Source organism: Lissotriton helveticus, chromosome 1_1 (genome assembly GCF_964261635.1).
Source record: "Lissotriton helveticus chromosome 1_1, aLisHel1.1, whole genome shotgun sequence".
NCBI lineage: Eukaryota > Metazoa > Chordata > Amphibia > Caudata > Salamandridae > Lissotriton > Lissotriton helveticus.
The window spans coordinates 598,160,180-598,175,124 of NC_136057.1; the positions used below are offsets into that span (position 1 = coordinate 598,160,180).

Genomic DNA, 14,945 nt, shown 5'->3' on the forward strand with positions numbered 1-14,945 from the left:
ATCTTTCTAAACCCCAGCATTGTAGGTATTTGAAAAAAACACTACCAATAGATACCGTGTGAGTAACTCCAATGATTTTTATTTTTATAGCATGTTGCACTCACTCCCTTCAGTGGTGTAATCCTATTAGATCCAATATCATCCCAAATCATAGCCATGGGAAACGTCCATCCCTAGCATGGCCAGAAAGTGAACAGCATATGATGCCTTATTTTCATGCCCATTATTGTAGTAAAAGTACATGGCTCACATTGATATAGAAATTGTGAACTTAGTAACCATAGCAGTAGCTGTTGAATGATGCTCCATAGAATACATACAAATACGATTTTGTGTTAACTCTATCCTCCTTCAGTAACATTCTTTCGCTGTTTGGATCAGTGAGCTACTGCATCCCTAATTAAATAGCGCAAAATCAATCAATGTTTATTTCTGTAACCTGGAATGTACCTCCGTGTAGCAGTTTCACATTTGATAAATTTGCCTATCTTTTCATCAGGCAGAATTCCTTCGATTGTCATTGGGATTCAAATGTGACTTATTTACTTTGGAAAAAAGACTACGGCTAGAAGAAAGATCCAGAGACCTGGCAGAGGAGAATTTGAAAAAGGAGATAACAAACTGCTTGAAACTGCTAGAGGTAGGAATGTTTAACTCAAACTATGTGTAGTACAACTGAGACAAATCCGAATTAAGAAGAATTACTTTGATATCAATGTAGACTGCGTCATCTAGGAATTTGTAATCAGAAACTGGTAGAACAAATTGTGTATTGGGTTTACTTTCAAAAGCTACCAGTAAGATAATTTTTCACAATCTCACCTATTGAAAACATTGAATATCCTAGTTTAAACACAGTACTCGGGCATTGTGTAATTAGTTTGTCATTCTCATGTTGCGTGGTAATTCAAGAGCTCCATTTGCTCTATGACCATCTATTTCTTTATGAGAATTCACTGTATTGATGTCAACAAATTGTTATGGGAAAGCTAAGACAGGGTTTTAGTAGAATGCTGCCTTAACTTTTCCAAAGTGAGCTTGTCACAACCACTAACTCGATCTGCATCATATCCAAGTGAAAGATGGGGTAATTTAGTGAGATCGACCAGCACCAAGATTCTCTACAAGGTTGACCGTTTTTTACTCCACAAAAGTTATCACAATATAACAAAAAGTAGGAGGCGCCAAGTTTTTAAATAGTAAACATATTTGTCTGATTCTAATGAAAGAAAATGACTTGCTGGATGTCGTTGACTATTAATTGTCCCTCTTGATTGTCAGACATCGGTTGTCGATTCTTCAACATCAAAATGAAAATATCAGATTTTTCAAAAACGTTTGGTGACCTAGAATTATTGTTTCTTTGGGGGAAAAGTCAGAGTTCACAATATTTTGTCAGTTTGCAAAAATAAGTCAATTACTAAACAGCTAAAGGTAGGACACAGTGTTTATATATCACGAATCTGTATGAAAATGTATAACCCTTTTCAGGTATTAAAAACAAATATATAGACTGTAAATCCATATTAAACCTAAATCTATTAAAAGTTTGTGAATTTATATTATGAAAAAAAAGAACCTGGATTGTCGCCACTAATCACTGAAATGTCTTAATCCCAACGTTTGGTTACATTATAGTTATGATTTATTTTTTGTTAACTTTATTAATTTCCAAAATATTTGATGCCCATTTCAGATTAACCCCTAGTTCCCGATCAATGAAATAAGTGAACTACTTCGTAAATGAAAATAAAGTAGCCCAAACTCCTAATACTAAGCACAAACTGATCTTTTGTGTACAATTTCAATTTTCTTCACAATGTCACTGTTCCTTAAAAGAATTAATGTTTATTTGTAATTTAGAAAAAATATTTAGCAAGAAATCAGATTGTATTTGAGTGTCCGTGACAGGGAAACACTTAAAAACCAATTTGTAGAATCCTGTGTTTGCTTACTGTATCTAAACAAACTAGGTACAACTTAATAACATTGGCGCTCATATGCTGACACTCTCCTTTGCCAAGAAAATGATTTTATAGGAAACATTCTCTTTTTGTAGCTCTTTGAAACATGCGATCCTTAGAAATAGAAAATAGTTTACTTTTCACCTGTGTATGGAAACGTTAAGCTCAGGAAGGAATACATGGATAATAGTGTCCACAACATAATTGACCAACTCTGGGTGCAGGTAGGGGGGTTGGCAGGTACTTTCTCCTTTTAACTGTTCTTTTTAAAACCCATAGCTTTCCTGGTCATATCATTATTTTAGTATCTCTTTTGATATCTTTTCTATGGGTTAATCCTTACCATGAGATGTTAATGGGTGGGCTGTCTAGATAATCATGAACAACCGAATATCTGTGATCTCTAAATGATTGACATGTATTTTATATGAAACCTATATATATCCCTGTTTTCATGCTGTATGTTCCACCCCTTGCTCTTCCCTCAGATCTTAAGTAGCAAATAGAAGGCAGCTGAGGGGCAGAGGAGGGGGTGAACCATGTGCTGTCACCGCAGGTCAAAGGGTGAAATAGTACTAATTCTGCTGCCCTTGGCATTTTGGTGAATTCATGTAAATAGTTACAGCCACCTTGGACAAAACCGGTTTGTTAAAATAAAATTACTTCTACTTCCTCTGCACCGCAGCAATATAGTTTGTGAGGTTACCAGACTTATTGCATCCTTGGTAGGAGTAGTTCAGAATTAACACATATGTATGAAATACAGGTTTAATTTTTTTGAATAATGCATTGGACTTTGCATGCAGTCATAAGTGCGTGGTTCTTCAAAAAAAGGTCTATAGCATTATCCCACTCTTCCAACTTTGCACCCAAATAATCTGGGTGTAACTGATACAGCTAGTGTGGGAAAGTGCATCACTTTTTCCGATTTTCTAGGACATCGTGCTATTCCATTAAAAAAATATTTAATATGGAAAGGAGCTAAGACATTTTTAGAAACTTACTGATTTTCTCTATCCTATGCTTTTATGAATGCACTGTTTCTTGAAAGTATAAAACATATATTTTACCATTTTATTTGTACTGTTCTGTGTGTCCCTGGAACAAGAGGGTGACTGTAAAAGTTATTACTTAATCAAAACTATATACATATATATATTTTTTTTAATTTGCAAATGCAGTTCAACTGGTGTGTGTATCATCCCACCACAGTGTAATCAGTGGTATTGTATTCAGTACACTGTTGCTCTTTATTAAGCGCCATGAGGGATAACAGCAAGTTTCAATTTACCATTAATGTTTGCTATTTTCAGTGGAACACAAAAAGATGATGGACAGAATGTTGAACATTGTCAAACATTCACCCCCAGTCATAGATCTAAGTTTAATCCATCGTTATTTTGTTTGCCAGGCCATTCCAGTTTGGATCCACTCATATGCAAATCGGCCTTGACCATGTTCCCCATGGGTACAGTCCAGCCCGAACTGCCAGGCTAGGTCCTCACTGGACCGGAAGACAAGCATCCTGGGACCAGTTTCTTGGTATCACCCCTCATCAGCCAGGCTATCTTAAAACCGGTATTTTCAGTGGCACACTGATAATTGTACACCCTATTTTTCCCAATTAAATTTTCGTGAAATAGTCATATCAGTGTTGAGCTCAGTTATGTTCGCTTTCAATCAATCAGCATTTTTATAGCACAGAACCGTCATCCCTTAGGGTATCTGGGTACTGAGGGTGCCCTGTCACTGCAAAAAAGTTGTTTTGACTTTCTTTCTGAAGTCGGCCAGGAAGAGTGCCATGCGGAGGTGGAGGAGCAAGTCATTCCAGGTCTTGGCGGCAATGAAAAGAGTGGATCCTGCTGCGACTATGATGGATGCAAGGGTATGGGTGAGGGAGGCAGAGCGCAGGTATCTTGAGGGCAGGTGGAAGTTCAGTCGATGGTTGATATATGATGGTCCTTTATCATGGAGAGCTCTTGTGTATGCGTGAGTATCTTGAACTGGCCTCTCTTCTGGATGGGGAACCTGTAGAGGTTTGTGAGGTGAGGGGGTGATGCGAGTCCATTTGAGGAAGTCCAGGATGAGTCGGGCTGTGGTGTTCTTTATTGTCTGAAGCCTTTTAAGGATTTGAGTGGAGATTCCGGCATAGAGATCATTGCCATAGTCGAGGCGTCTTTTAATGAGGGCTTGCATGATGGTCTTCATAGTGTTGCTAAATACCCAGCTGAAGACTCTGCGGAACATGCAAAGGGTGTGGAGGCAGGAGGAGGCAACTGAGTTGACTTGTCATTTCATGGTCAGTTGGCTGCCGAGGGTGACGCAGAGGTTGCGTGCAAGGTCTGTCAGTGTGGGTTTTACTGCAAGGTCTGCTGGCCACCAGCTGTAAACCCATATAGAAGTGTACTTACAGAAGATCAGTACTTCTGTTTGGTTCTGTTGAGTTTGAGGCAGCAGACTCTAATCCATTTGGCTACATTGGTCATGGCATTGCGGATGTTGGTTTTGGCGTTAGTGGGGTTCTCGGTGTGTGAGAGTATTAGTTGAGTGTCGTCTGCATAGGAGATTGTTGAGTCTGTGGGATCTGATGTCTACAAGAGGGGTTCGTGTAGATGTTGAACAGGGTGGGGCTGAGGGATGATCCTTGGGATATGCAATAAATGATGATCTTCGGTGCAGAGGTGAAGGGGGAAGTCAGATATTCTAGGTGCATTCTGAAAGGAAAGAGGCGATCCACTTGAGGGCGTTCAGCTGTATGCCAATGCTGTAGAGTCTGTCGATGAGGATGTGGTGGGAGATGGTGTCAAACGCAGTAGAGAGGTCGAGGAGGAACAGGGCGACCATTTTTCTGTGATCGAGGATGGGTCTGATGTCGTCTGTGTCGGCGATCAGTGTGGTCTCAGTGCTGTAGTTGGCACAGAATTCTGATTGAAAGGCGTTGAGTAGTTGGTTTTGATCCAAGTATTCAGTAAGCTGTTATGTTATGTTATAGAAGGTTTTGTAGCTTGCTCAAAAACTCAACAGTGTCCTGGTGGGTGCACGTACAATGGGACAGTAGGCAGAGGGAGAAGAGAGTTACTCAATCCATTTTAAAAAGGTGTGTTTTAAGCGATTTTTTAAAAAGCTTAAAGTCCTGAATGACCTGAAGCTTCACGGGGAGGGCTTTCCAGGCCGCGGCAGCTTTCACAGAGATAGATTGTCCGCCTAAGCGCATCCTTCGAAACCGTGGGATGGCCAGCCGGCATTGAATAGCAGAGCGGAGGGGCGGTTTGGCGTATACAGGGTGAAATGCCTCCTCAAGTACAGTGGCCCTTGCCCTGTTGGTTAATGGCTTTCTCTACTACTTTGGCTGAGTATGGGATCAGGGACATTTGTTGGTAATTTTTTTTATTTCAATTAACTTTATTGGTTTTACAAAAGCAATACAAAGAAAAAGGCAAGACAAAGGAAAACAAAACTGCAGTAGCACGTCATTAGTCGGAGTGGATAAAAGGAAGTAGTTCTGATAGGGCCCTTGGGCACTGGTTTTTACAAATGTTACAATAGCGAGGGCATAAATAACAAACCAAAACAGATCAGAGTACATATGCTTAGCTGTCTGTTGTAGTCAGGTTACAAAAAGTGCATTTGAGGTGGCAGAGATAACATACCAAAACTAATAAGTGTACTCCTGCTGGGTTGCCTGCTGTAGTTCAGTATCCATCGAGCCATTTGGGCAGGTCTAAGTAATGTCCAGGGGATCCGAAGTACCAATTGTGAAAGTATGTAACATAGTGATAATTTTGAAGTCACTGGGGTTGGTTGAGGTCTTTTTAGGAGGGGTCTGACCGCAACGTGTTTCCATAGATCTGGGAAGGTTCCTGTGGAGATGGAGGTGTTGAGGATGCTGGTGAGTTCTGTGCCGATTGAGCTGGCTCTGAGGTTGAAGAGATGGTTGGGGCAAGGGTTGTTGGATGCCCCAGAATAGATAGATGACATGATGGTTGCAGTGGTCTTTGTGTGGTTCACTGCGGCGTCAATGCGGGCAATGATGATGGCTGAACTCTTGGCTTCCTTTGTGTATAGGTGGTAGTTGCTGAGGGCTGCTTTGTAGGTGGCCCTGTCCAGGGGCCTTGGTGGGGTGCCAGTGTGTTAGAAATGGGGGCACTAGTTGGCAATGGTTTGCACCTAGTCCAACTAGGTACCCTTCCTTCTGGTCAGGATAAGTGAGTCACACTCCTAAAATAACCCCTGCTCTCACCCCCTTGGCAGCTTGGCACGAGCAGTCAGGCTTATTCTAGAGGCAGTGTGTAAAGCATTTGCACATAACCAACAGTAACACAGTGTAAGCACTACAAAATGACACCACACCAGTGTAGAAAAATATCTAATATTTTTATATACTTAAGACAAGACCAAAAAAACGATGATAATCCACAATACAGTACTTAGAAATCTTCAGTTCTCAAAATAAACTTGAAATAAAGTTTCTTGAAGTTGATAGCTCTGTCTGGGGCTATCATGGCATTGTGAACAACAAATTCCTAACAGTTCTGGCTGACCTCGGCATTGCGGGCCAGCTATGGTGTCGGGACTAGGCAAAACAGAACCTTTAGAAAAGCAGGGCGTTGGCGACCTCTCGTTGAGCTCCAGAAGCACGGCGTCCGTAGGCGCCTGTTCTGGAGGTCGGTGCAGGAGTCATCAGGCCCTTGAAGTCACACATGTTGCAGATCAAACTCCTCGCGGTGTAAGTCCGGAGTGCCGGCAGCTGTCGGGTGCTGCAGTGCAATGTGGAGCGGCGCTGCGTGCGGTGCAGGCAGCGGCTCGGTGACAGTGGTCCAGCGATGTCAGTGAGACCAGGGCTGCGGTGCAAAGTGATGTGGTGCTAGTCACGGTGCTGGCAGGTCACGATGCAAGCAGCGGCAGTGTAGTTTCTGAAGCGCCGACGTAGCATGACTGGAGACGATGGCGCCGGCGTCAGTAGGCCAAGGTTGCGGAGCAGGATGAGGTTGGTGCATCGTGTAACGTACGAGCGGTACCCTCGAACCATGTTGCAAGCAGTGGCGTTGATGTCGACGTGAAGCGTCGTCATCTCGGATACCAGGGCAACGATGTAAAGTTAGGTGGTGTGGATTGCCCATAGGTCGCAGTGCAAAGCAGCAGCTCGGTGGTAGCATCAGCAGGCATCGTCGGTGAGACCAGGGTTACGTTGTGGCGGTGCCCTCTGCGGTGCCTTCAGGACACAGTTGGCAGCAGCGTCATAGATGGTGTTGGGGTGCTTTTTCTTCTGTTGCAGCACAAAACACAGTTACCAGTGCTGAGGGCAGAAGAACTTTAAGTCTTTGCTGTTCCTGAGACTTCTTGAACAGGGGGCAAGCTCTACCTCAAGCACTTGGAGAAACGCACAAAAAGAGATTGCAGAAAGTCCAGTCCTTTCACTGCCCAAGACCGGAGCAGCCACTGCAAGCCACCACAGCAAAGCACACAGAAAAGTAGTAGTCCCTCCTCACAGCTTTTCCAGCTCTTCTTCTTGGCAGTCTTCTTGGTCCAAAAGAGTTCTAAAGTTCAGGGGTCTGGGCCCCAATATTTATACCACCAGATCCTTTGTTCTCTGAATGCAGAGAGTGTCTGTACCGAGCCCAAACCAGTTCTGTCCTCATGGGTGCAGCTTCCTGGGAGGGGGTGGAGACTGCATTGTGCAAGGCAGACCAGGCCCATTCAGGTACAAGGAAATCTCCTCCCACTACTGTAAATGCTTCCCAGGTGTATTCAACTCCGCTGTATTCAGCCCAGTCCTGATCCATCGGGCTCTCTGGAACGACTGCCCCTCTCCAGCCCCTGTCATGCAAGAAAATACCTACTTTCTAAAAATTGTATTTTCAAACACAGAATGTAAAAATCATCTTCACTTAAAGACTCGTTTTAAGATTGATTCCAGACATACTAAACTTTATTTTCTACCTTGTTCCTCTGGGTAGTTAGGTTTATAAGATGGTATAAACAAACTCCCCATTCTGTACTATGGGAACAAGCAGCCTTGAAATGGTGAAAAAGGAATTACACTGTAATTCACCACCAGAACATGTCACACACATCAGTACATGCTCTACCTTTAACATACACCGCACCCTTCCTGAAGGGGTACCTTGGGCCTACCTTAGGGGTATGTAGAAAAAGGGAATGTTGGGGCCTGGCAAGTGGGTGCACTTGCCAGGTCGATATGGCAGTTAAAAACTGTGCACAGACTCTGCAGTGGCAGGTCTGAGCTGCCTTTTCAGGGCTACTTCTGTGGGTGGCACAACCAGTGCTGCAAGGCCACTAGTAGCGTTTGATTTACCAGTCCTGGCACTCTCAGTGCATTTTACTAGGGCCTCACCAGTAAATCAAATATGCCAATCATGGAAACACCAGTCCATAACATAATTTACACCAGGAGCACTTGCACTTTAAAACTGAACAGCAGTGAGAGAGTGCACAGTGACACTAAACCAGCAAAAACAATCAAAATCAGGAGGTCCGAAAGCAAAAAGACTGGGGAAACATGCCAAAAGATGCCAAGTCTAACAGTGTTTCTCGAGTCAGTAGCAGTTGCACTTGCTGATTCTGAGTTCCAGGGTGTGCAAGCTGGTTAGTTAGTTTTTGGTGGTTTGAGTGGGGGGACTATATCGGCGGGGTTTTTGATCCAGCAGGTGAAGTTCTGGACGGCCTTGTTAAGATCTGCTCAAGTTTCAGTTTGTGAGGCACAGAAGGCTTGTGTTAATATGGTCTTGGTTACCTTGCCCCAGCTGCAGCGTGGGATGCTGTGGTGCCTGGCGGGGGAGCTGGGCATTTGAGACTGTAATGTGCACAATGGAATGGACGGTCCAGGTGAGTTTTGTGACATGGGTGAATTTGATTCTGTCGCTGGAGGTGACTATGGCGTTGAGTGTGTGTCTGATTTTGTGCGTGGGTTTGGTGGCAAGTTGGGTGACAACAATGTTGAGATTGTTCAGGAGGGAGGTAGAGTTGGTGTTGTTGTGTAAATTGAGGTCACTGAGCAGGACGTAGTGGACAAAGTCGATGACAAGGGAGGCAATGAGGTTGGAGATGGTGCCGCAGAAGGGTAGTCGGGGTCCCGGGGTTCTGTAGGTGAGGGTGCCTCTTATCATTGGTTTGTAGTCAGAATTTAGGTGTACTATGAGGCATTAGGTCATCGTTGGTGACGGAGCATTTGATAGTTTCCTTGAAGATGATGGCGATGCCCCCGCTGTGTTTGTCGATTTGGTCTCAGTGTATCATCCTGTAGCTGTCAGGAGTGATGTTGACCGTGTCTGGGTTCAAGTAGGGGTTGAGCCACATTTTGGTGATAAATGCGATGTCCAAGAAGAGGATGGTGAAGGTGTTCCAGATTTCCGTGGCATGTTTGCAGAAGGAGCAGGCATTGATCAGGATGCATTGAATCTGTTCCAGGTTGGTTGTGATCTTCTGAGTGGGAGTGGTGCGAGATTCATCTGGGGATGTGTTGCAGGACAAGCTGCAGTGTAGGCAGGTGAAGGGTCTTTTGGTAGACCTTGGTCAGGATGTGCGGCAGCTTGTGTTTCGGTGTCTGGGGTTCAGGTCCAGGAGTTCCTTGCGGTGTATTGGCAGGTGATAGGGAGGGGCCAGAGTTCCTTGAGTTGGGCACAGTCCAACCACGGACCAGCACAGACAAGCTTGCTTTTGGAGTGCATTTGGAGTGCCGCTGTGCTGCAGCTTTCATAAGTAGCATTGGGAGGAGGGAAGGGATGTCAGGGAGGTGGGAGGACAGGAAGCAGAAACCCATCATCTCACTGCACTCCGCACTTTAGGGGACTCCATCCCCCAGTATCTCAAGCGCCAGGAAGCGCCGATGCGCTGTTTCTTGCCAGGAGGCCAATAACAGCTGCTCCAAGCTCCCGCAGCTCAGGAGCCCATCATCGCATCGCACCGCACTGCACTGGGCACTTTAGGGGACTCCATCCCTCAGTCTCCCAAGCGCCAGGAGGCCCTGATGTGTTATTTCACGCCAGTAGGCGCACAAAAGCTGCTCCGAGCTCCCGCGGCATGGGAGCCCATCATCGCACTGCACTGCACTGGGCACTTTAGGGGACTCCATCCCCAAGTATTCAAAGCGCCAGGAGTTGCAGATGTGTTTCGTGCCAAGAGTTGCACAAAATCTGCTCCTGCTGCCTGGGACATGCCCGGCCAAAGCCCAGACCAAGGGCGGGCCTGTCTGCACCTATCAGCGCCAGGAAGGGGTGGGACCACCTCCCTTGGTTATTTTAGCTGTTGCTGCAAATTGCTTCGTGCCCAACACAAGCTCCTTTCGGCCTGCATTGACTTGGTTAGAAGGTACTGAAGTCGACCTCATCCCTTATTGTGACATTTTATTGACTGTGAATGTGACTACCCCTTTGGCAGTTTTTTATTGATATTGGGACACACTAGACCCTCCTGGGGAGTTTAAGCGGGTGGCAGGGTGTTATGTGGAAACAGCCTTCCTTGGTGTCTTCTAGTTAGACCACAGATAACTGAGGGCACTTTAAGAGAAGGGCAAAAGAAAAGCCCAGGGCCGGTGTCCATCATAATAAAAGGCTTTCTTGTGCTGTTTGACATGAGACAATGAACAGGATGGAGTCCATTTTGAGTGAATGCCATGGCTTAGCCTACTCTGGTTCACCTGGCTCCCACTCTCCGCGAGGTAGTCCCACTAGCTCTGCAAATGTTCCTGGAATCATGACAGTTATTTCCCCTAAACCGCCCCCAGCAAAAAAAAAAGTCAAGCAAATACCATTGATTTTTAAAAAACAAACTTCGAATATAGGTTTTGGTTATTGGGCCCTCTAACGTGGAGCCCGGTTCAACTATTACTCCACCCTTCAATGAATCGAAAAGTGCTCCTACTATAACACCGATTGTACACATAGAGTGCGATAATAGATTTGATGTCCTTGCAACCAAGGAAGCTGGGGTTGGGGTAGTTGGAGTTGATTCTCAAGAAATATGTATAATCCTTGTTTGTGAAATACAGGCGTTGAAAGAACTAATTGAGTCACTGAGAGATGAGGTCATTACACTCAGAGTGAAGGTTGTGTGCTTAACAGAGAGGGTTAATGGTGGGAATGTGGCTTTATTAGAGACTTCGTTACCGCTCCTGACCACAGGGCTTCAAAGGGTATTGAGGTCTGTAGTTCGTGTAATACAAACCCACTACAAGATTCCACTACAATTGGGCACACTCACCTACCACCACATATCACCAAAGACTGCAGCCCTAGAGATACACTTAAGCCTAATCTCAGGAAATCCTCTAGGTGCTGGCCAAGGCCGGGAATGGCGTAGGATTGTAGATAGGTGAGGTCACATTGGATGAATGAATATTCCCAAGTCAGCTCATGGGAATGTAGCAGAAAAGAGGACTGGAATGACATCCAGGGAATGGGGCAATCGAGCGGTGATCTACCTCACAGAGGTCCCCAAACTTTCTTCGGTGAGATTTGAAGACCAGGACTCACTCAAGAACAAGGTCATCTACTGGTTTAGGCCCACCAGACACTGTTATTCAATCATCAGAGATGACATTAAGTCTGTAAAAAGAATCCCTATGTTGGGGACATCTTGGGACATGATTGAAGTCAGCTTTTTTGATGAGGGTATGTGCACTGGATTACTCTTGATCGACTCACACACAATCCCCACTGCAAACTCCCTTATCTCCATCAGATACAGACCCCCTACTGGACCCCCCATTAGGCCAGTGTTGACAGCTTGCGGACCTGCCCAACTAGGATTGCCCATACTTAATGTGGATGAATGGAAAGGGCAAAGCTGACTCCCGTATGAGGAACAGATGAAATCAGCTAATAACAGAGGTCCTTTAGGCTCCCCAGTGTCGTTATTTTTAGGCCCTCCTCTATTAAAAGACCCTTCTTCCTTGCACCTGATCTCCGATTCTGAGGTTAACTGCAAGTGTACTGTTGTGGATGAAAGCAGGGACGTGATTGCCCCCACTCTTGGGGTTGTGGAAGGGGGGGCATTCTGCTAATTACTCTCTAAGGTGTCTTCTATGGAACATGGCAGGGATCTCTAAGCTACTGGTTGACCCTGCATTGTGTTCTTTAGTAGACTCCTTTGATGTAATTTTGTTCCAGGAAACTTGGAGCTTGCATATCCCGCACAGAAGTGGCTTCTCAGTCTATGCTATTAATGCTACCACAAAGGAGCTGGGTAGACACTCGGGAGGCTTAGCAGTAGGGGTTGAAATTGAACTGAGGATTAAAGTTAAGCTCCTCAATGTTGAATCCCTAGATATATTAGCATTGGAGCTTACTTTCTGTAGTGGACAGGAAATTAGGATTTTTAACATGTATAATATAGTGGTGTGGGGCTCGGAGGAAACCAATATGATTTGTACTCTAGGCCTTGCCCTGTCCCATTATACAGATAATGTCCCCGCATAAGTGGTGGACAATTTTAACTGTACATTCAAACCACTCACCCCAATCCTGTCAGATCTGACTGACGAGTGGGAATGTGAGTGGCAAATCCCACAGCTAGATCTCCCTACCGTCACTATTCATCAACAGCTCCTTCAGAGCCGCTTGATCAAGTAGCTCAGGCGTGGTATACAGTCATAACCAGTACTTCAAAGGCTTCAGTGAGGCAACATCGGCAAGGGGGACAAGTGGGATACTAGTGGGAACTGAAACAAGAGACCGTGCAAAATGTTTCTCCCCTACTACCAACTTACAAATGTCCGCATATATACATATCGCAGATCCAAAGAGCCCAGCGCCTTGGGCTTTCATCACGGTAAACCTCCAAAAGCTGGGTTTATTTGGGTGCAGCTGGGTCTACTTCAAACCTGTGAACCTGCTCAAGGGACTTCCCATCAACTTTGACTATGGAGTGTCTAGATCTGCCATTTTCAAACACCATACATTTAGTCTACGCTGTGTTGGGTTCCAGTCCCCTGCACATATATAGCAGTATATGAGGGCCTGCAGGGATCTTAAATATCAGTAAGGAATTGTCAGCAAACAAAGAATTTGAATTTTCATCCCATTCAGAGAAGAAAAATCATTCCTGCAACCAGCAAGGTCATTTACCACCCTATTTATATACAGGGTAAATAATGTTGGTGCCAAAATGCACCCTTGACGTACTCCATGCTGTATCGCTATTCTGTCATTTGGCTCTCCGTATTTCCCCCAACGGATCGGAGCGTAATTGGCTTCATGTATCTTGGCTATTAGCCACCAGGATAGTAGGGGCTCCCATGCATAACAGTACTTTCCATAGACTTTCTCGAGGTACAAGATCAAAAACTGATCATAAATCAACGAAAAGCAATATACAATTTCTGGTCGCTTAACATTTATTGCCAGTTTAATACTGTGAACCTGAAAACTTAATCAAAAGTACTTGTTTCGGGGAGGAAACCTGCCTGAAGAGATGAAAGAATACAGTTTGCATCCATCCAGGCCTACAGTTTGTCCAATACTTGTCTTGAATTGTTTGTGTTCAAAATATCGATGAAGCTAATGGGTTTGTGATTCATTGGGCTAGAAGCATCACATGCCTCAGAGCTCCACTTCCTCCTCAAGGCATTAATTGAAGGAGATGTCGCAAATTAAACATTGAAACCCCCTCCGACCACAATTCTAGTCTGCTGCTGATAAACACCTACTAGATCATCTAACACAGCCAAAACGAATGAGTCAACGCCCAAAGAGACCAATCTTACATAAACATTAAATCGAATCAATTTTAAACTGGCATATAACTTTAGCTTGAGCCCCATTATATCAGGGAAATCATCCTTTAGCTGCTGATGAATACAGGCAATCTCATATTTGAATAAACTCTTGAAACCCCGATCGCTCTCCCAGCATTTGGCTTGAACGCTATATGTAGAGTAACCATTAACATACGTTGTATCCACTGTCCATGTCTCCTGGAAAACACACGTCATTTTTTCCAGTAAACGTGGTCCAATTGGGGGCAGAAAGTTTAGAGGTAATCTCTGCAGGTTCAATGACATCAGAGTCAATCCATCATATACATGAAGGTCTGTTTAGTTTTCAGGATCATCAGTTCATGGCAAGGGCTGGGAGGTAGAGTTCAAAAAAGGGGAGGTCGCTCTTTGTTCTGTTTCTCGGGCCTGTGCCTTCAACACTATCAAAATTGCTAAGAATACTCAATACTTTGGAAGTAACCTCTTCTACATCAGGTCCATTACTTACCCCTCAAGACTCAGCAAGGAGATTTCTTTAGCACTTAGTCAATCAACCATTTCCAATACATTATAGCAATTTGAGATTGGTATGGTAACATTTCTGTTAAATCGTTGGAGGCCATTATAAAGGGGCATGTTAGTTGGGGAATATTTTGGCGAATTATGCTAGCAGACCCCGTAAGGCATAAAACCTAGGGGCAAGAGAATAATATTTGAGCGCCCTTCTTTCGCTGCACATAATCAAACAACAAATTCAGCACCATATTAGGGTCCCTGAAATTAATGACTATGCAAGCCCCTGAACGATCGGAACTTCTCTTCCCAATCCATCCCACTCTGTGTGAAAAAGGAATATTGTGTGCTAATGAGTGGGAAATTTCAGTTTTGCACAAGCCAATGCAAACATTTGTTTGTTAGTTCATCATGTGTTTCAGCTTGGCCTCCTCATAATTCGGGAGCACCTAACAATATTACTACATATGGGCAGGACTTGGGTGGCAAATCGATGGCCGTTGCTTTTTGGCAGGTGTCTTGCACTATAGTTCTAGGGCACTCATTGCTGCGTCCCTTCTGCCACGTTTGAACCCCATTCTGATTCTCAACATTAAGCGGACTAGAAGATGCTTGATTCATTTTAGTTGACTGTAAAGAGGCGGTAGCAGCAGGGCCCTTTCAAATGCACCTCCTGTCAGAACTTGTGATTAGAGTTGCATGGGGCATCATCTTCACAAGTTCTATGCCCTTGAAATATTGGTTTTAAAGTACAT

At 44.4% G+C, this 14,945-nt stretch overlaps 1 protein-coding gene across 5 annotated transcripts in view; it reads left to right on the plus strand.

Annotated features, from left to right (window-relative positions):
- Positions 1-14,945, plus strand: part of IRAG2 (inositol 1,4,5-triphosphate receptor associated 2) — a 1,168,119-nt gene that overhangs the window by 906,946 nt on the left and 246,228 nt on the right. For all 5 annotated transcript variants that reach the window (XM_078674100.1, XM_078674103.1, XM_078674104.1 and 2 more), the window contains one exon: positions 500-640. In XM_078674100.1, coding sequence (XP_078530226.1) covers positions 500-640 — 141 coding nt within the window. The remainder of the gene's footprint in view (positions 1-499; positions 641-14,945) is intronic.